General features: G+C 36.2%; 1 protein-coding gene across 2 annotated transcripts; it reads right to left on the bottom strand.

Moving 5' to 3' along the window:
- Positions 1-825: 825 nt before the first annotated feature.
- Positions 826-23,075, bottom strand: LOC117328153 (AFG1-like ATPase). 2 transcript variants are annotated; one of them, XM_033885548.1, is made up of 13 exons: positions 22,915-23,075; positions 21,351-21,571; positions 20,155-20,221; positions 19,504-19,605; positions 18,728-18,858; positions 17,973-18,072; positions 17,683-17,741; positions 17,054-17,136; positions 15,658-15,728; positions 4,237-4,337; positions 3,909-4,049; positions 3,334-3,450; positions 826-2,385 (listed from the first exon to the last, which is right to left on the bottom strand). In XM_033885548.1, exons 1-13 carry the CDS (start codon positions 23,000-23,002, stop codon positions 2,206-2,208), a joined length of 1,461 nt encoding a protein of 486 aa, XP_033741439.1. In that variant the 5' UTR covers positions 23,003-23,075; the 3' UTR covers positions 826-2,205. The 2 variants fall into 2 exon arrangements, with proteins under 2 accessions (XP_033741439.1, XP_033741440.1); XM_033885549.1 differs by lacking the exon at positions 22,915-23,075 and having other exon boundaries at positions 20,159-20,221; positions 21,351-21,569.
- Between the last annotated feature and the right edge of the window lie 248 nt (positions 23,076-23,323).

Here is a 23,323-nt window from a genome sequence, read left to right as displayed (position 1 = left end):
GTGAAAGAGCAGTGATCCAATATTTACATGAAAAGAATGATATAGTAGCAACACTAGGGAAAGATGCCCCTTCATATGCTACAGTGAAAAGGCGAGTGGCGGAATTTAAGCCCGACCAACAGAGCCTTGATGATGACGACCCCTTCCTGGAAGGCCTGTAAATGTTGCAATCCCAGAAATGATAATAAAGTTCATGATATTGTTATGACTGACAGACGAGTCACATAAAGATATACATTTGTATAACCAGTAGAGTTGCCATTTCACAGGAAAGAGTACATTCCATTCTGATGGAGGATCTTGCATTGAGAAAGCTTTCGACCCGATGGGTACCAGTTGAAAAGAAGCACACCAGGTGCTAATCTTAACCTTTTTGAGGAAGATTCTGCCAACTTTCTTCAGAGATTTGTCACCATGATGAAACATGGGTCCATCACTTTACCCCAGAGGCCAAACAGCAATCGAAGCAATGGAAGCACCCTGGCTCTTCCCACCAAAAAAGGCTGTTCCATCAGCTGGGAAGGTTATGGCCTCGGTTTTTTCGGATCCAGTTGATATTCTGCCGATAGATTGACATCAAATCTGAGCCTTAGGTTCACTTATCATGACATCAAATCTGAGCCTCTGGTTGGCTTGTCTTGACATCAAATCTGAGCCTCAGGTTGGCTCGTTGTGGCATCAAATCTGAGCCTCAGGTTGGCTCGTTGTGGCATCAAACCACTTAAACAGTAAAACAACAAAGATGGTATGGCTCGTCGTCTTAACAAATCTGAGCCTCAGGTTGGCTTTTTATGACATCAATTAGACAGTAAAACAACAATGACGGTATGTAAAAACCAGTTTTATCTATGACCAAAATACATGTACCATGAAATGTAAAAAATAATTGGATTAAAATTTTCAACCATTTTCATAACATAATATGTAACATTTTTATTTACACTATCACATACGACTTCATACATTTAAATAATAATGTATCTTTTTAATATAGTTCAGCTTATTTGGAACATTAGGGAAGAAGCTTACAGTTTCTAAATACAGACTACTGGCTTGTATATCCAGTAAGTAGACTGTTATTGGAGTGAGTGATATAAGAATAGATAATCGTGTACTTGTAACACATTGCATAGATCGGATGTTTTCTCTTTATTTATCTTCTAACAAAACATACAAATCAAATAATGACTGCAAGACACCTAATGCAAAAGTATTGTAAAGTGTGACCGATCAAATAAAATTTACTTATTATACACCAAATCAATGTATATAATTTTTGTAATTGCTAAATATCTATGTTTAATGAATTGTAAACCAAATCAAATATAAAATGAGTAACACCACAGGATCTTTCATCCTTGCTACATGATAACATAAATGTCTGTAGAAGACAACATGTGACTATCGTAGAACTGTTACTATCCCTTTCCTTGTCATACAGAAAACATATTACAGGAAGAAGTAATGAAAAATATCACGTGGGAGTTACTACAGAGAAATAATCACCAGTCTGAAAAAAATACATAAAACTGCCTCACATATCTGTTACATCCTTCTAGGACTTGACAGCAATGCTTTGGGGAAACCCAGAAGTAAGTTAAGTTTATTGAAGGTTACACGTCCTTGTAAGAACATATGTCATCTGAAGGATCAGAAACATGAGGTCCAAATCTGAACTCGTAGCTTGAGATAACATGGAACAACACAATGAACACTCCTATTTCAGCCCATAAACATTAATATAGGGTTCATCATATTGATAAAGATATATTAATATTACCTTTAAGTTGGTAATTCTTTAACCAGTCTCTGGACGGTGGTCATTCATTAGTGCATGAAAAAAATTGCTCAAATACTTAAATCTTCTTAATAATTAAAACAAGAGTAAAGTCAAATTAACCTCTTTTGGGGCACCATAAATATGGTAAATTTATATTAATGCCTTCAGTAATTCAACAGATTCTTGACCTTGGTGATGGGGATAACTTCTTAAAAACTTGCTCGAAAACTGACACCATTAATTTATGACTATATATTAGTCCCTGCTTCTCCCAAATCACCAGCAACCCCCTGACCCCTTGTCTTCAGATGACTAGCTAAAAGATCACCAATGCACTGGTACATCTATATTGTATGATAAAACTATTATAATAAGTGACATTGAACTGATACAACTATTGACACGGCCTACACATTCAGCCTGTGTCATACATAATTAATAGCTTCCTTCTGTGATTTACTTGGGTGATACGACCGGTTCGGTTTTCGTTCATTCCAATATTCTAAAGTTTGCATTTCGGTCAAACGTGACACAGTTCTATCAAATGCAAAAAGTTCTTCCTCTCCTGTGAATATACTGGCCTTGGCATCGCCCACTCCAGACCTCTGTAACAAAACATCAACATTTATAATCTGATAATCATAGGCACTAACACACTGCACAAGTAAGTAGTTAAACAATTCCAACTCTATTTTTGTGGTCATAGCCAGCCTCCTTTTGATGGTACAAATTAGATACATCAATTGAGAAAACCTGAAGGAAAACACTTTTCTAAGAACAGCATAAATCCCACACTAAATGAAAGGTTTTACAATTAAAGCAAAGTGAGTTGGAGCCCACCTACAGTCCAGGGGTTCATTAGGTAAGGTCTGGTACACCAGCTTTTTATTTTGAAGTAGGCAAAGTGCAGCCTTTGACATATCAACCTGACCATTAACCACCAAAATCTGTCCATGGGTTCATATCTTTTACCCAACCTTTTTATTTAAGAAATGTGATCTTTAAACTTTAACCTTGACCGAAGACAACTAAAATCTAATCAGGTGTAAACTTGATGGTGTCATGTTATAGTGTAAAACTAAATCTGTACTTTAGAACTTAAAGAGAAATCTTGTATACAAGCTTTTTTATTTAAAAAGTGGTCAAATGTGATCTTTGACCTTTAATGGTGACTGATGACCACCAAAGCCTAATTACGTGTAGATCTTGATGATGTCATGTCATAGAGTGAATATGAGATATCGTATGCAGCTTATTATTGATGGATGCACAGGCGCACTATCAGACATGCTCACAGATTACAGATATATGTCCACCTTCACTAAGTGGTGGGTATCATAAAATGTTTTCTTGATAATTTTCAAATACATTCTTAAATCAATTATGATTTTTTCCACACCTGATCATTTCATGATCATCAAATTTTGATAAACATATGAAAAAAAAGAAAAGAAAAATAGTGTATTTCTGTATTTCAGAGACTATTAGAAGCTTAGTCTGACTGCTAGCTGTTTATATGCCCCAACAAAAGCAGTTTAACAACAGACACTAACCTGTAATATACCCAGATCATCCATTAACATACTGTTAATCTCCTCATCTCGCTTACTGATACTGCCACTAGCAAACAGTCCCACTGGTTCTTCTTCAGCAGAACACACCACACGTACCTATTGAAGAGTAAAACAGTAAAAGAAATATCACAGCAACAAGTCCATAAAACAGCAAAATATTTAAGTCACTTTATCTCTTAAAATACATCACTATAGACTAATTCTTTAAATTGTCACAGGAAACAGAGTACAAGTATTTTCCAGGAAGATACTTCAAATAACTAATTCAGTCAGCATTAGAGAGCAGTTAAGAGTACTTGCCAGTGACTTGTCATTTAGTCAGCATTACATGTTCAGTAACCTTATCATAAAGTTATGTTGTTGAATTTATATGTTAGCAGTAGTTGTGACATTGCAGTATACACCTAAATAACTTTCATTACACTCATTTCAACCTGATGCATACAAATTAAGATTTTCATTTTATAATAGTTATCCCATATCGTTAAGATCCTTGCTTAATTGAGAAATGATTAAATTCCATGATTATCATGAAAACTGTAGACATATCATACCTTGCGATCGTAGAGGGTGTCAATGAGAGTGATAAATCTCCGAGCCTCTGACTTGCGACTGAGCGACATCTTAGGTATGTTCCTTAGGATGACAGTGTCAAATGTATGACTTATTTCCAGGTAGTCTATTGCACCAAGAGGCTGCAACATAGTTTTTAGGTACAAGTAATGTTTTATTAGATTCTGCTAAAAAAAGTAGTAAAATTATATCAAAGACAATTTCACTTCAAGCTCTACTCTGTATGTCATGTTTATGTTGCTGTCCAATACAATATGTAAGACAAGAAACCAGGTAAAACTGGTGTGACAATCAGAGAAAGAATCTTACCTGTTTACACATACTGTGAAAATCGGTGTCTAGAACACCTCCACACGTCTTAGGCAACAAAACTTTCCTCCCCAATACAGTTATCTCCCTTGGACATGTATCTGGAATAAGCCCAGTAGTGAACATACATGAAAAAATACTAATTCAATGAGAAGTTATTTGCTGCAGCTAGGAGTAATGATTTGTAGCACCATGTTTTACTATATTCTCATGTTTTAACGCAGCACATTAGATGAGGACTGATCTGTCTGAAGAGTTCTAAATAGATCAAATGGATATTACTATCCAGTAAACTATTACATGGCCTGTCTACTGTGGCTTAATAACTTTACTCACATACTTCGTATTTATACATTTATATTTATAGTTTTGATATAATCTAAATTCTCATCACATAATTGATCTTTCTACCATGTTATATGGACATGTCATAAATATCGTAAGACACATGTATACAGGTAATAACACTATATTGTTACCTCATCAATAATTCAATGGTGTCACAATTGCAATAGAGGCAAAATTTTACCATCTTATACACAAATTAATTTGCGAGTTTTCACTTTTATACTCATTAATATGAACTAGTGAGTTTTCACTTTTATACTCATTAATATGAACTAGTGAGTTTTCACTTTTATACTCATTAATATGAACTATGTGATCAACAGAATCTTACACTCCTGATTATGTCATATAGGATTTATCAACCTTGTTAAATAATTCAATATGCCAATTGTCTAAAGGCTTGTGGCATATTTAATTATCACTCCTTTAATAAATTCCACATTGTATCGCCACCCATGTAAGATCCTCTATGTACATATAGCCACCCATGTAAGATACTCTATGTACATATAGCCACTCATGTAAGATCCTCTATGTACATATAGCCACTCATGTAAGATACTCTATGTACATATAGCCACCCATGTAAGATCCTTTATGTACATATAGACACCCATGTAAGATCCTCTATGTACATATAGCCACCCATGTAAGATCCTCTATGTACATATAGCCACCCATGTAAGATCCTCTATGTACATATAGCCACCCATGTAAGATCCTCTATGTACATATAGCCATCCATGTAAGATACTCTATGTACATATAGCCACTCATGTAAGATCCTTTATGTACATATAGACACCCATGTAAGATCCTTTATGTACATATAGCCACCCATGTAAGATCCTTTATGTACATATAGACACCCATGTAAGATCCTCTGTGTACATATAGCCACCCATGTAAGATACTCTATGTACATATAGCCACTCATGTAATATACTTTATGTACATATAGCCACCCATGTAATATACTCTATGTACCTATAGCCACCCATGTAATATACTCTATGTACATATAGCCACCCATGTAAGATACTCTATGTACATATAGCCACCCATGTAAGATCCTCTATGTACATATAGCCACCCATGTAAGATCCTCTATGTACATATAGCCACCCATGTAAGATCCTCTATGTACATATAGCCACCCATGTAAGATCCTCTATGTACATATAGCCACCCATGTAAGATACTCTATGTACATATAGCCACCCATGTAAGATCCTCTATGTACATATAGCCACCCATGTAAGATCCTCTATGTACATATAGCCACCCATGTAAGATACTCTATGTACATATAGCCACTCATGTAAGATCCTCTATGAACATATAGCCACCCATGTAAGATACTCTATGTACATATAGCCACCCATGTAAGATCTTCTATGTACATATAGCCACTCATGTAAGATCCTTTATGTACATACATGTATAGCCACTCATGTAAGATACTCTATGTACATATAGCCACTCATGTAAGATCCTCTATGTACATATAGCCACCCATGTAAGATCCTCTGTGTACATAAAGCCACTCATGTAAGATCCTCTATGTACATATAGCCACCCATGTAAGATCCACTATGTACATATAGCCACCCATGTAAGATCCTTTATGTACATATAGCCACTCATGTAAGATCCTCTATGTACATATAGCCACCCATGTAAGATACTCTATGTACATATAGCCACCCATGTAAGATCCTTTATGTACATATAGCCACTCATGTAAGATCCTCTATGTACATATAGCCACCCATGTAAGATACTCTATGTACATATAGCCACCCATGTAAGATACTCTATGTACATATAGCCACCCATGTAAGATCCTCTATGTACATATAGCCACTCATGTAAGATACTCTATGTACATATAGCCACCCATGTAAGATCCTATATGTACATATAGCCACCCATGTAAGATCCTCTATGTACTAGCCACCCATGTAATATACTCTATGTACATATAGCCACCCGTGTAAAATCCTCTATGTACATATAGCCATCCATGTAAGATCCTCTATGTACATATAGCCACGCATGTAAGATACTCTATGTACATATAGCCACCCATGTAATATACTATATGTACATATAGCCACCCATGTAATATACTCTATGTACATATAGCCACTCATGTAGGATACTCTATGTACATATAGCCACCCATGTAAGATCCTCTATGTACATATAGCCACCCATGTAAGATCCTTTATGTACATATAGCCACCCATGTAAGATACTCTATGTACATATAGCCACTCATGTAAGATACTCTATGTACATATAGCCACTCATGTAAGATACTCTATGTACATATAGCCACTCATGTAAGATACTCTATGTACATATAGCCACCCATGTAAGATCCTCTATGTACATATAGCCACCCATGTAAGATCCTTTATGTACATATAGCCACCCATGTAAGATACTCTATGTACATATAGCCACTCATGTAAGATCCTTTATGTACATATAGCCACCCATGTAAGATACTCTATGTACATATAGCCACCTATGTAAGATACTCTATGTACATATAGCCACCCATGTAATATACTCTATGTACATATAGCCACTCATGTAAGATACTCTATGTACATATAGCCACCCATGTAAGATCCTCTATGTACATATAGCCACCCATGTAAGATACTCTATGTACATATAGCCACTCATGTAGGATACTCTATGTACATATAGCCACTCATGTAATATACTCTATGTACATATAGCCACCCATGTAAGATCCTTTATGTACATATAGACACCCATGTAAGATCCTCTATGTACATATAGCCACCCATGTAAGATACTCTATGTACATATAGCCACCCATGTAAGATCCTCTATGTACATATAGCCACCCATGTAAGATACTCTATGTACATATAGCCACCCATGTAAGATCCTCTATGAACATATAGCCACCCATGTAAGATACTCTATGTACATATAGCCACCCATGTAAGATACTCTATGTACATATAGCCACCCATGTAAGATCCTCTATGTACATATAGACACCCATGTAAGATACTCTATGTACATATAGCCACTCATGTAAGATACTCTATGTACATATAGCCACCCATGTAAGATCCTCTATGTACATATAGCCACCCATGTAAGATACTCTATGTACATATAGCCACTCATGTAAGATCCTCTATGAACATATAGCCACCCATGTAAGATACTCTATGTACATATAGCCACTCATGTAAGATACTCTATGTACATATAGCCACCCATGTAAGATACTCTATGTACATATAGCCACCCATGTAAGATCTTCTGTGTACATATAGCCACTCATGTAAGATCCTCTATGTACATATAGCCACCCATGTAAGATCCTTTATGTACATACATGTATAGCCACTCATGTAAGATACTCTATGTACATATAGCCACCCATGTAAGATCTTCTATGTACATATAGCCACCCATGTAAGATCCTCTATGTACATATAGCCATCCATGTAAGATCCTCTATGTACATATAGCCACTCATGTAAGATCCTCTATGTACATATAGCCACTCATGTAAGATCCTCTGTGTACATATAGCCACCCATGTAATATACTCTATGTACATATAGCCACCCATGTAAGATCCTCTATGTACATATAGCCACCCGTGTAAAATCCTCTATGTACATATAGCCATCCATGTAAGATCCTCTATGTACATATAGCCACCCATGTAAGATCCTCTATGTACATATAGCCATCCATGTAAGATACTCTATGTACATATAGCCACCCATGTAAGATCCTCTATGTACATATAGCCACCCATGTAAGATCCTCTATGTACATATAGCCATCCATGTAAGATACTCTATGTACATATAGCCACCCATGTAAGATCCTCTATGTACATATAGCCATCCATGTAAGATCCTCTATGTACATATAGCCATCCATGTAAGATACTCTATGTACATATAGCCACCCATGTAAGATCCTCTATGTACATATAGCCACCCATGTAAGATACTCTATGTACATATAGCCACCCATGTAAGATCCTCTATGTACATATAGCCACCCATGTAAGATACTCTATGTACATATAGCCACTCATGTAAGATCCTCTATGTACATATAGCCACCCATGTAAGATCCTCTATGTACATATAGCCACCCATGTAAGATACTCTATGTACATATAGCCACCCATGTAAGATCCTCTATGTACATATAGCCACCCATGTAAGATCCTCTATGTACATATAGCCACCCATGTAAGATCCTCTATGTACATATAGCCACCCATGTAAGATCTTCTATGTACATATAGCCACCCATGTAAGATCCTCTGTGTACATATAGCCACTCATGTAAGATCCTCTATGTACATATAGCCACTCATGTAAGATCCTCTATGTACATATAACCACTCATGTAAGATACTCTATGTACATATAGCCACCCATGTAAGATCCTCTATGTACATATAACCACTCATGTAAGATCCTTTATGTACATATAGCCACCCATGTAAGATCCTCTATGTACATATCGCCACCCATGTAAGATACTCTATGTACATATAGCCACCCATGTAAGATCCTCTATGTACATATAGCCACCCATGTAAGATCCTCTATGTACATATAGACACCCATGTAAGATCCTCTATGTACATATAGCCACCCATGTAAGATCTTCTATGTACATATAGCCACCCATGTAAGATCCTCTGTGTACATATAGCCACCCATGTAAGATCCTCTATGTACATATAGCCACCCATGTAAGATCCTCTATGTACATATAACCACTCATGTAAGATACTCTATGTACATATAGCCACTCATGTAAGATCCTCTATGTACATATAGCCACCCATGTAAGATCCTCTATGTACATATAGCCACTCATGTAAGATCCTCTATGTACATATAGCCACTCATGTAAGATCCTGTATGTACATATAGCCACCCATGTAAGATACTCTATGTACATAAAGCCACTCATGTAAGATCCTTTATGTACATATAGACACCCATGTAAGATCCTCTATGTACATATAGCCACTCATGTAAGATCCTCTATGTACATATAGCCACCCATGTAAGATCCTCTATGTACATATAGCCACTCATGTAATATACTCTATGTACATATAGCCACCCATGTAAGATCCTCTATGTACATATAGCCACCCATGTAAGATACTTTATGTACATATAGCCACTCATGTAAGATACTCTATGTACATATAGCCACCCATGTAATATACTCTATGTACATATAGCCACTCATGTAAGATCCTCTATGTACATATAGCCACTCATGTAAGATCCTCTATGTACATATAGCCACCCATGTAAGATACTCTATGTACATATAGCCACCCATGTAAGATCCTCTATGTACATATAGCCACTCATGTAAGATCCTCTATGTACATATAGCCACTCATGTAAGATACTCTATGTACATATAGCCACCCATGTAAGATCCTCTATGTACATATAGCCACTCATGTAAGATACTCTATGTACATATAACCACTCATGTAAGATACTCTATGTACATATAGCCACTCATGTAAAATACTCTATGTACATATAGCCACTCATGTAATATACTTTATGTACATATAGCCATCCATGTAAGATCCTCTATGTACATATAGCCACCCATGTAAGATCCTCTCTGTACATATAACCACCCATGTAAGATCCTCTATGTACATATCGCCACCCATGTAAGATACTCTATGTACATATAGCCACCCATGTAAGATCCTCTATGTACATATAGCCACCCATGTAAGATACTCTATGTACATATAGCCACCCATGTAAGATACTCTATGTACATATAGCCACTCAGGTAAGATCCTCTGTGTACATATAACCACTCATGTAGGATACTCTATGTACATATAGCCACCCATGTAATATACTCTATGTACATATAGCCACCCATGTAAGATCCTCTGTGTACATATAACCACTCATGTAGGATACTCTATGTACATATAGCCACTCATGTAAGATACTTTATGTACATATAGCCACCCATGTAAGATCCTCTGTGTACATATAGCCACCCATGTAAGATCCTCTATGTACATATAGCCACTCATGTAAGATCATCTATGTACATATAGCCACCCATGTAAGATCCTCTGTGTACATATAGCCACTCATGTAAGATACTTTATGTACATATAGCCACTCATGTAAGATCCTCTATGTACATATAGCCACCCATGTAAGATCCTCTATGTACATATAGCCACCCATGTAAGATCCTTTATGTACATATAGCCACCCATGTAAGATCCTCTATGTACATATAGCCACTCATGTAAGATACTCTATGTACATATAGCCACCCATGTAAGATCCTCTATGTACATATAGCCACTCATGTAAGATACTCTATGTACATATAGCCACCCATGTAAGATCCTCTATGTACATATAGCCACCCATGTAAGATCCTCTATGTACATATAGCCACCCATGTAAGATCCTTTATGTACATATAGCCACTCATGTAAGATCCTCTATGTACATATAGCCACTCATGTAAGATCCTCTATGTACATATAGCCACCCATGTAAGATCCTTTATGTACATATAGCCACTCATGTAAGATCCTCTATGTACATATAGCCACTCATGTAAGATCCTCTATGTACATATAGCCACCCATGTAAGATCCTCTATGTACATATAGCCACTCATGTAAGATCCTCTATGTACATATAGCCACTCATGTAAGATCCTCTATGTACATATAGCCACCCATGTAAGATACTCTATGTACATAAAGCCACTCATGTAAGATCCTTTATGTACATATAGCCACCCATGTAAGATCCTCTATGTACATATAGCCACTCATGTAAGATCCTCTATGTACATATAGCCACCCATGTAAGATCCTCTATGTACATATAGCCACTCATGTAAGATACTCTATGTACATATAGCCACCCATGTAAGATCCTCTATGTACATATAGCCACCCATGTAAGATACTTTATGTACATATAGCCACTCATGTAAGATACTCTATGTACATATAGCCACCCATGTAATATACTCTATGTACATATAGCCACTCATGTAAGATCCTCTATGTACATAAAGCCACTCATGTAAGATCCTCTATGTACATATAGCCACCCATGTAAGATACTCTATGTACATATAGCCACCCATGTAAGATCCTCTATGTACATATAGCCACTCATGTAAGATCCTCTATGTACATATAGCCACTCATGTAAGATACTCTATGTACATATAGCCACCCATGTAAGATCCTCTATGTACATATAGCCACTCATGTAAGATACTCTATGTACATATAACCACTCATGTAAGATACTCTATGTACATATAGCCACTCATGTAAAATACTCTATGTACATATAGCCACTCATGTAATATACTTTATGTACATATAGCCATCCATGTAAGATCCTCTATGTACATATAGCCACCCATGTAAGATCCTCTCTGTACATATAACCACCCATGTAAGATCCTCTATGTACATATCGCCACCCATGTAAGATACTCTATGTACATATAGCCACCCATGTAAGATCCTCTATGTACATATAGCCACCCATGTAAGATACTCTATGTACATATAGCCACCCATGTAAGATACTCTATGTACATATAGCCACTCAGGTAAGATCCTCTGTGTACATATAACCACTCATGTAGGATACTCTATGTACATATAGCCACCCATGTAATATACTCTATGTACATATAGCCACCCATGTAAGATCCTCTGTGTACATATAACCACTCATGTAGGATACTCTATGTACATATAGCCACTCATGTAAGATACTTTATGTACATATAGCCACCCATGTAAGATCCTCTGTGTACATATAGCCACCCATGTAAGATCCTCTATGTACATATAGCCACTCATGTAAGATCATCTATGTACATATAGCCACCCATGTAAGATCCTCTATGTACATATAGCCACTCATGTAAGATACTCTATGTACATATAGCCACTCATGTAAGATCCTCTATGTACATATAGCCACCCATGTAAGATCCTCTATGTACATATAGCCACCCATGTAAGATCCTTTATGTACATATAGCCACCCATGTAAGATCCTCTATGTACATATAGCCACTCATGTAAGATACTCTATGTACATATAGCCACCCATGTAAGATCCTCTATGTACATATAGCCACTCATGTAAGATACTCTATGTACATATAGCCACCCATGTAAGATCCTCTATGTACATATAGCCACCCATGTAAGATCCTCTATGTACATATAGCCACCCATGTAAGATCCTTTATGTACATATAGCCACTCATGTAAGATCCTCTATGTACATATAGCCACTCATGTAAGATCCTCTATGTACATATAGCCACCCATGTAAGATCCTTTATGTACATATAGCCACTCATGTAAGATCCTCTATGTACATATAGCCACTCATGTAAGATCCTCTATGTACATATAGCCACCCATGTAAGATCCTCTATGTACATATAGCCACTCATGTAAGATCCTCTATGTACATATAGCCACTCATGTAAGATCCTCTATGTACATATAGCCACCCATGTAAGATACTCTATGTACATAAAGCCACTCATGTAAGATCCTTTATGTACATATAGCCACCCATGTAAGATCCTCTATGTACATATAGCCACTCATGTAAGATCCTCTATGTACATATAGCCACCCATGTAAGATCCTCTATGTACATATAGCCACTCATGTAATATACTCTATGTACATATAGCCACCCATGTAAGATCCTCTATGTACATATAGCCACCCATGTAAGATACTTTATGTACATATAGCCACTCATGTAAGATACTCTATGTACATATAGCCACCCATGTAATATACTCTATGTACATATAGCCACTCATGTAAGATCCTCTATGTACATATAGCCACCCATGTAAGATACTCTATGTACATATAGCCACCCATGTAAGATCCTCTATGTACATATAGCCACCCATGTAAGATCCTCTATGTACATATAGCCACTCATGTAAGATCCTCTATGTACATATAGCCACTCATGTAAGATACTCTATGTACATATAGCCACCCATGTAAGATCCTCTATGTACATATAGCCACTCATGTAAGATACTCTATGTACATATAACCACTCATGTAAGATACTCTATGTACATATAGCCACTCATGTAAAATACTCTATGTACATATAGCCACTCATGTAATATACTTTATGTACATATAGCCATCCATGTAAGATCCTCTATGTACATATAGCCACCCATGTAAGATCCTCTCTGTACATATAACCACCCATGTAAGATCCTCTATGTACATATCGCCACCCATGTAAGATACTCTATGTACATATAGCCACCCATGTAAGATCCTCTATGTACATATAGCCACCCATGTAAGATACTCTATGTACATATAGCCACCCATGTAAGATACTCTATGTACATATAGCCACTCAGGTAAGATCCTCTGTGTACATATAACCACTCATGTAGGATACTCTATGTACATATAGCCACCCATGTAATATACTCTATGTACATATAGCCACCCATGTAAGATCCTCTGTGTACATATAACCACTCATGTAGGATACTCTATGTACATATAGCCACTCATGTAAGATACTTTATGTACATATAGCCACTCATGTAAGATCCTCTGTGTACATATAGCCACCCATGTAAGATCCTCTATGTACATATAGCCACTCATGTAAGATCATCTATGTACATATAGCCACCCATGTAAGATCCTCTATGTACATATAGCCACTCATGTAAGATACTATATGTACATATAGCCACTCATGTAAGATCCTCTATGTACATATAGCCACCCATGTAAGATCCTCTATGTACATATAGCCACCCATGTAAGATCCTTTATGTACATATAGCCACCCATGTAAGATCCTCTATGTACATATAGCCACTCATGTAAGATACTCTATGTACATATAGCCACCCATGTAAGATCCTCTATGTACATATAGCCACTCATGTAAGATACTCTATGTACATATAGCCACCCATGTAAGATCCTCTATGTACATATAGCCACCCATGTAAGATCCTCTATGTACATATAGCCACCCATGTAAGATCCTTTATGTACATATAGCCACTCATGTAAGATCCTCTATGTACATATAGCCACTCATGTAAGATCCTCTATGTACATATAGCCACCCATGTAAGATCCTTTATGTACATATAGACACTCATGTAAGATCCTCTATGTACATATAGCCACTCATGTAAGATACTCTATGTACATATAGCCACCCATGTAAGATCCTCTATGTACATATAGCCACTCATGTAAGATACTCTATGTACATATAGCCACCCATGTAAGATCCTCTATGTACATATAGCTACCCATGTAATATACTCTATGTACATATAGCCACTCATGTAAGATACTCTATGTACATATAGCCACTCATGTAAGATACTCTATGTACATATAGCCACTCATGTAAGATCCTCTATGTACATATAGCCACTCATGTAAGATACTCTATGTACATATAGCCACCCATGTAAGATCCTCTATGTACATATAGCCACTCATGTAATATACTCTATGTACATATAGCCACTCATGTAAGATACTCTATGTACATATAGCCACCCATGTAAGATCCTCTATGTACATATAGCCACTCATGTAATATACTCTATGTACATATAGCCACCCATGTAAGATCCTCTATGTACATATAGCCACTCATGTAATATACTCAATGTACATTAATCAACACAAATCATTACATGAGTAAGGAGGAGTGATCCCAACATTACAATGAAAGTGTAAGTATAATGAAAACAATTTGTATTTTCTCAAGATTTGTTTAAGTTAACTGTATATTACTAAGCCCATGTAATTAATACACGGAGAAGCCATGTATTACCAACAATGAATGAAATGCTGTAGAGAAAACTAATATCAGACATAATGGTTTCACCCTGATTAAATTCATCGCAGCACATCCTATTAATTACCTTCATCTTCTTCAGCACTCAAATGTTCAAATATGTGGTCAAGTTGTGCTTCAGCATTACTCTCAGAAGTCCTGCAACAATTGTTCACAAAATTCAGATACAATTGAGAACTGCATCAGGATAACTCTATTTAAACCTGCTTTATTAGCAGATACAATGTACTTTCAATATTTAATGTTTGCATTATTTTTTCTGCATCTAAATACATCAATGTTTTGGCATTATCAGTATCATCTGTCGGTTCGAATCAATTAAAAGTGTTTGAGACATGGCTATACTAATTTGAGTAATGAGTAAAATAATATTTTGTCTTATTTGATGTTGATTGATCATTAAACTTTCTTCATTTCGTGATAATTATGATCGCTACTACGCTACTGTACATAATCGTGAAGCTGCTTGGCCATTATGTAGCTATAGGCCCCAAAACAGCCCACGTTTCATTTGTGACACAAAAGACTTGTACATGTATAGAAACGTAAATGTTGAGTCTCTGCATGGTTAGATATTATATTTGAGTCAGAAACTATCAATATTTAACTGTAATGAGTCCGTTTCATATATTGAAAATATGAAAGGGCTACTGTAGAAATAGGTCTATACATGTTGGTAAAATTAGGTCAGAACACTATATGTCTGCTTTTAAATTGCCAAGTCTTATCTAATTACATGTATTACCAAATTTATATGATACCTGCAAAATTAACCATTGCTAATTAAGACACCTGTGGTTGTTTAGACTAGACATTTATGCTTATCACATCACTCGGCATGACCGGATGGCCGATCCTTTCAACTTTATCGTGAGCGACACCTCACGTGACCTGTTTACCTATTACCTTGATCGGCAATAACTAAGAGGTGTTCAGTCACAATTAAATAATTAAAATACTTAGTTAACCCTGCATTTGACAATACACAGATGATTTCCTAATTTACCATAATTTAGCATTCATCACAAGTACTGATAACGCATGTTATTTACAATTTGTACACTTTTCAGGTTCTAAAGTTGCAATCAGCTGTCTCGTGCATGGCTTTTTTTTAATGTAAAAAACTGAATCAACGTTAAAATATGTGACACATACAATTAACCTAAACATGTCTGTTGATCAAAGTTTGGTATTTTCACTTGGCCGATAGTTGCAAGCTTTCAATGGAGTGTTGCACCAAAATCTTAGTGACACCAAACTGTGTCAGAGAATTCCATGTTTTCATATAGTAGTGCCAACAGTGGTGACATGGTGTCGGGGCCAGAAAGAGAAAACTCAGGGTAAGAAGTGCCAGTGTGAAGTACTGTAGGAGACAGAGCCTGAACAAGATAACATGTAGAATGATGGAAGGACACAATGCAAGACTTTTCAGTCTCCCCCCCCATGATATGTTTTATACTTACAAAAAGTAAATCTTGCCTTCAGCTGGCTCAACAGTCATTCTGTAGTCTATGCCCGAGTCCAGATTCAGAGTTTTACAGTGGCTCTGTATGGATAAATATAGATTGGAATGAGATGTTTAACTCAATTCATTAACAAATTAATTCCAGTTAATAATTATTATAAAATGTGTAACTCCATGTTTATTACTGAGTACTTATCTGTGTGCTACTGATGTATAGTGTTGTTTTGTAGCAGGCCATCACTTCTATCCTGTTTATTGATATGCACTTGATTTATACAGCAAAATCTCTTATTAGAAACAAAATTATTACAGCTATTCACTAACAAGCATGCTCTGTATTGCTTAAGCAATACATATCCTCAACAGCCCCCACTTTAAATGATAACAGTGACCTTGACCCAAAAACTCTGAAACTCGAACTTGATCTGTAGTTACTCATACTGAAGTGACATAGCAACTTTTACCAACATACATGTAACTTAAAGCATGGTTGAGAAAAGTGTGGAGAACTGATTGTTCTGAGGGACAGACAGACGGACGGACGGACAGATGGAAAGGCCATCTATAGTTCCCCTGGTTTCACTGGTAGGGGACTTATTATTGTACATGTAATTGCTATATGTTTACCTTTAAAATTCCAATGAATGGCAGAAATGTTCCTCGTTGTAATCCGTTTTTGTACAAGTCTGCAGAAAAGAAAAAAAAAATATCTAGTTGATTTTTCTTCATACAATAAGATCCCAGAAATTTCTCATAATACAAAATTGTTATTTGTAATTCAACATCATTATTTTCGAATTTCTAGATTTATAAACTATCAGCAAACAAAGATTTTTTTTAAAAATTAAAGACGTCTTGAAACTACCTTTAATCTATGACTACATTACCGTATGTATGACAGGGTGATGTTGACATACCGTCTGGTGGTCTGTTGGAGGTGGCCACCACAACAATGCCATTCTTAAAAAGCTCAATAAACAGTCGCTTCAGTATCATGGCATCAGCAATGTCTGTCACCTGCAGTAAAAATATAAAGATGGGTTGGCATTATATATGTCAACATACATGTACAATAGGTTATAATGATGGCTACAAAACATCATGGTTAAGAGTCTCCCAGAACAAATGTCCACTTAATGCTGTTAGTTCTTGAAGCAGAATTGGCTGAGAATCATATTTGGCATGTATAGACACAGAACACATTTCATTGTATCATGAAAGCTACCTGAATATATGAATCACAACAATAAATCAAGAGTCAAAATAGTGTCAATTCAAATACAAACACTGATAATGCCATGATAAAGAGGGATGGGTGACAACAATTTGGACAGCAAACTTTCAAAAATATTTCATACTCATTAGATTCTGTGTCACGTACAGTATATCATATGTGATATCTTTTTTGGTGAAGGGTTCTACATAAAATATCATTTACCATACAATACCTGGGTATATATAACTGGTGACTGCATAGGGTGATGTTACAATACATCAGAACATCAACAGCTAATCCACTTTCCAAAGCACTGAGAGAAAGTTTACAATTTAGCTATTATATATTAAGGTCTTATGTGTTCTGGATTTGAAAGATTGAAGTCTTCTGAAGGATCCACAGACTTTCACCATAGGTAAAATAAAAGAACTTATAGCAGTTAATTTGTAAATTTACCTGAAACTCATCAAAGCAGAGGAGCCATGTTTCTTCACTAATTTCCTTGGCTACTGGAGGAATAGGATCGAAGGGGTCAATCTTCTGTACATTGTACTGTCGAGGTATTGTCTGTTTTATGGCATGGATTCCTGTAAGGTTAGAGTAAGATATGTATTAGTAGACTACCTTAATATTGGAGTAGACACTCCTACACAGCTAATTATCTTAGGTCTCTAAGGTTGCTTAGAAGAAATTGTAATGAAAGTTGGCATGGTCATATTCTTGAATGAAACTGACAGTGCTTTAGCAAATGACAGGTGTCAAATATCTTTAACCTTGGCACTGAAAATCATTCAAATGATATTTAAAAAAAAAGATTAACACATTTGACCCAAGATCAACTGGATAGCCTCAGATCTAATCAAGCATTTATCTGTAAAAGGAATGTTATGGCCTCAAATAAACATTTTCATTACAATAACTCTGTTATTAACAGTATCCAAAAAGTCAGATATTATATGGACACTGGGACTGACACAATGACAGAAGGGTGACATTCTATCAGCTGGCACTCTTTCCCTTGTAACCTTAGTATTTTCTGATACCCAATCTTTGGTAATCAAGAAATCCTTGAGATGAAATAATTTTTTTCTATTAGCTTGGCCTTTGTTTGAATTGTTATACCTCTCAGTTGAAACACTTTTAATTGGCATTGGTCTAATTTCAACAGCTTGATATAAGATATGTTAGAAGTTAGGTACTTCAGAAAATCTACTTTTAGACAATGGTCTTACGTTTATGAACATCTAACATGAACTTGTGGAAATGGACCCGTTTTTTCTTCCTCACTTGACTTTGGTCATGAAATAGATCCATCAGCATAGTTTTACCAGTACCTGTGAAACAATGCAAACATGACATAACTACCATATTTACTGTATAGAGACTTCAATTGATTAACTTTTCATTTAAAAGAAATATGTTCTGTTCATCACATATCTGGTAATCGACCTGTTACCCAATGAATTTGCCAATTGATGTAAATAATTTTTGAATATGTCACTATAGTGTAATATACCCTGGATTGTTTTAAATTGGCTATGCTATTCAGAGATCAATTGTGACAATGGACAATGATGTTGCATCCTGAATTGAAAACAAACCAACAAAATGACTGCCTCCATTTGATTTTGTTCTCTACATTTTTGCTTTAAAACCTGAGATTTGTGAGATTTTATGAAACTTGTCTCAATTTTTTAATTTTTGTTCGCCAAATTCCCAAAACCAAAAATGTCTACTAATCATTTCATTAAATCTGGAATGAAATGAAAAATATTCAGATCCTTTATATATACCAGACCATGACGATGTATATATAGAAGTCAATAATAACAAAAACCAAACAAACATAAACTGTTTTCACAGTAGTAAAATGAACTCCTTACCTACTTTTCCATGAAGGTATAAGCCTTTGGGATGATCTGATTTGTCTTTTCCTTTCTTTAAAAATATCTGTAAATTTACAGAATCAGCAAAAGAGATCATATTATAGTTTAATATAAAATCTTCAAAAACAATCAATATCAAAATTTAATATCACGCTAATGGATCATTGATCACAGGAGAAGTCTCCCTATAGGGTGCTACAGTACCCTACCTTTTTATACCTCAGACAGGGGACATAACTCTCTAGTGTGGTATAGTACTGTACCTTTGTTATCCTTCAGACAGGGGACATAACTCTCTAGTGTGGTACAGTCCTGTACCATTGTAATCTCTCAGACAGGGGACATAACTCTCTAGTGTGGTACAGTCCTGTACCATTGTAATCTCTCAGACAGGGGATATAACTCTCTAGTGTGGTATAGTACTGTACCTTTGTTATCCTTCAGACAAGAGACATAACTCCCTAGGGTGGTACAGTATTGTATCCTTGTAACCCCTTAGACAAGAGACATAATTCCCTAGGGTGGTACAGTATTGTACCTCTGTAACCCCTTAGACAAGAGACAAAACTCCCGAGGGTGGTACAGTATTGTACCTCTGTAACCCCTTATACAAGAGACATAACTACCTAGGGTGGTACAGTATTGTACCTCTGTAACCCCTTTTACAAGAGACATAACTACCTAGGGTGGTACAGTATTGTACCTCTGTAACCCCTTAGACAAGAGACATAACTCCCTAGGGTGGTACAGTATTGTACCTCTGTAACCCCTTTTACAAGAGACATAACTACCTAGGGCGGTACAGTATTGTACCTCTGTAACCCCTTTTACAAGAGACATAACTCCCTAGGGTGGTACACTATTGTACCTCTGTAACCCCTTAGACAAGAGACATAACTCCCTAGGGTGGTACAGTATTGTACCTCTGTAACCCCTTAGACAAGAGACATAACTCCCTAGGGTGGTACAGTATTGTACCTCTGTGATAACCCATTAGTCAAGAGACATAACTCCCTAGGGTGGTAGAGCACTACTGTAGTAACTTTGTTATAATCCCTCTAACAGGGATATTTTATTAATGAGGTTTTTTTTTGGATAAAATGGTGCCTCTGTATAATTCAACATGATCCTCCTGAAAAAAGTTTGTTCCTTTTCAGTGGGGTCGGCTTCAACTCTGTCGAAGTACACTCTACCTTTGTGAACCATCCTTCAGACTGAGGTACATAATTTTCTAGAGTAGTATGAAGGTCCTCAAGGTTTTGTACGATGCTGACTTGATGTTTGTCAAATCTTAGTTTTTTGTTTTCAATTTTCTCCCTGTATATAGACATTGGTCCACCTGGAGAACCTTGTAACTCTTCCTTCTCATTGACATCGGATGCATGTTTTCCAGCAGTAGTTTGGTGTCTTCTTCCTACAATTATGACACACCAATTCATAAAAGTTAAGATTTGCTTGATAAATTATTGACAGAGGTTGCATGTACATGTTTATTTATAGACAACACAAACATGGCTATTCAGATCAAAACCTGGGGACAATGTCACAAATGGATTCTGGCAACTGAGCTGAAAAAAAAAAAAAAAGGGATAGTACAGTAGTTTGGTAGTTATCAAGGGACTACAAATACATGGGCCATCAGTTTGATGCACGTATAAATTTTCCCTGAAATAATGATGAATATATATACAAATGTTTTCATGTGTTTGAAAGAGGAGTTCCTTAAGAGGAAATACCCTGTGACACGGATCAATAAGCTGTGTTAATTGGTTTACCACCCAATACTAGCCTCTACTTTTAATACTTATAAACTTTTTGTACTTATACTGCAGTAGATATCAACTGTTATTGAGTGTTTTATTAGTAATAATTGTAGTCAGGTTGGGTACGTGTTAATGTATCACTTTTATAGCTATATATTGCTGTAATAGCTATTTATAGCCTGTAAGACAAACTGGCCAAAAATATGTTGTTTTTTTCTTTATTTATATATGCATGTGCCCCAAAATCAGCACCTGAAACTTGCTGCGGATGTTTATAAACAGCATTTGAACACAATGCAAATACAATGTATTTAATTACTTAACGGAATTAATCTCGATCAGAAATGCTATGGATATATTTGAATGCACAGGGGGTAGGCGTGGATCTACATCACAAAAAAATAGTTGTCTGATCAAAAATTAACCCTCTCCCGCATATGACCCGTCCCTCAACTATATATATTTTCCTGTCAAGAATATGTAGTTGTGGGACAGGTCATTCTCGGGAGAGAGAAATTCTTTTATCAGACATATTATTTTTTTGTGACACACTGTTTGGATGTTGTTTACAAACATCCCCTGCAAGTTTCAGGTATCTGTTATGCGTGCATGAACTTTTATCCAAAAAAAGTGTTGTCTTTTGTCAGTTTGGTAAGTAATGTGCCGATTGTGCCCAATACAACCTGTAGTCAACCTGGCCATGGTTATTCATGATCAGTTTATATGGTCATAATGGTGAATTACATTGAAGAAGTGTATGGGATTAAAACTCCGTGATACTTTCAACAGACATTTGGGTAAAATTTTGAAATATCACACCAAAAGTTATCCCTGCCTGCACCGGCCTGAAACCTCCTACCTTTTAGTAATGTGACAGTTTAGGCCTACTTTTATCAGCTGATCATATGCATGTCATTGACAGATTGACATGCTTATCTAGATGGCTATGGTCATTGTGTAATACGTGATCGGCAAATCAAAGGCAACAATTTACCTCCTAAGTGGGGAGATAAAAAACAACAATCGTGAAATCCTTCAAAAACACGTCGTGTTCCAGTCAAGATAACCCTGTGACCATTCATTTCCCAAGTCCTCTCTGTCCTTCATAACATTTCGTGGGCACGTTCATCTTGCAACCATAAATGTTCACACCTTTCACACGTAAACTCCGCTCCGTGGTAACCGTTAACTAGGCCTACTTTAGATAACGTCAGATCATTCAGGTTACAGCACATTAGATGGAAGGCTCAAGACTAGCTAGAAAATTCCAAGTTTGAAACGAACATTTATCGTAATTGATAAGACAAAGTTTTCATGCTTTGGGTAGTACCGTTTATTTTTTTTTGTTTTAAACATCTATTTTATATATTTTCCGGATTTGTTTTCAGTTACCCTATCAGAAT

This window comes from Pecten maximus, chromosome 5 (genome assembly GCF_902652985.1).
Source record: "Pecten maximus chromosome 5, xPecMax1.1, whole genome shotgun sequence".
Lineage (NCBI taxonomy): Eukaryota > Metazoa > Mollusca > Bivalvia > Pectinida > Pectinidae > Pecten > Pecten maximus.
The sequence above is the reverse complement of the archived record's forward strand: the minus strand, read 5'-3'. Positions and strand labels throughout refer to the sequence as shown.

Bases quoted from the DNA above. Each gene is read 5' to 3' on its own strand.
- LOC117328153 (XM_033885548.1), bottom strand. From the start codon at position 23,002: ATGAATGGTCACAGGGTTATCTTGACTGGAACACGACGTGTTTTTGAA. The intron at 18,859-19,503 runs GTAAGACCATTG...CTAACCTTACAG, and splicing joins CATGTTAGATGTTCATAAAC to GAATCCATGCCATAAAACAG. The intron at 17,137-17,682 runs GTAAACATATAG...TTATCCATACAG, and splicing joins CATTCATTGGAATTTTAAAG to AGCCACTGTAAAACTCTGAA.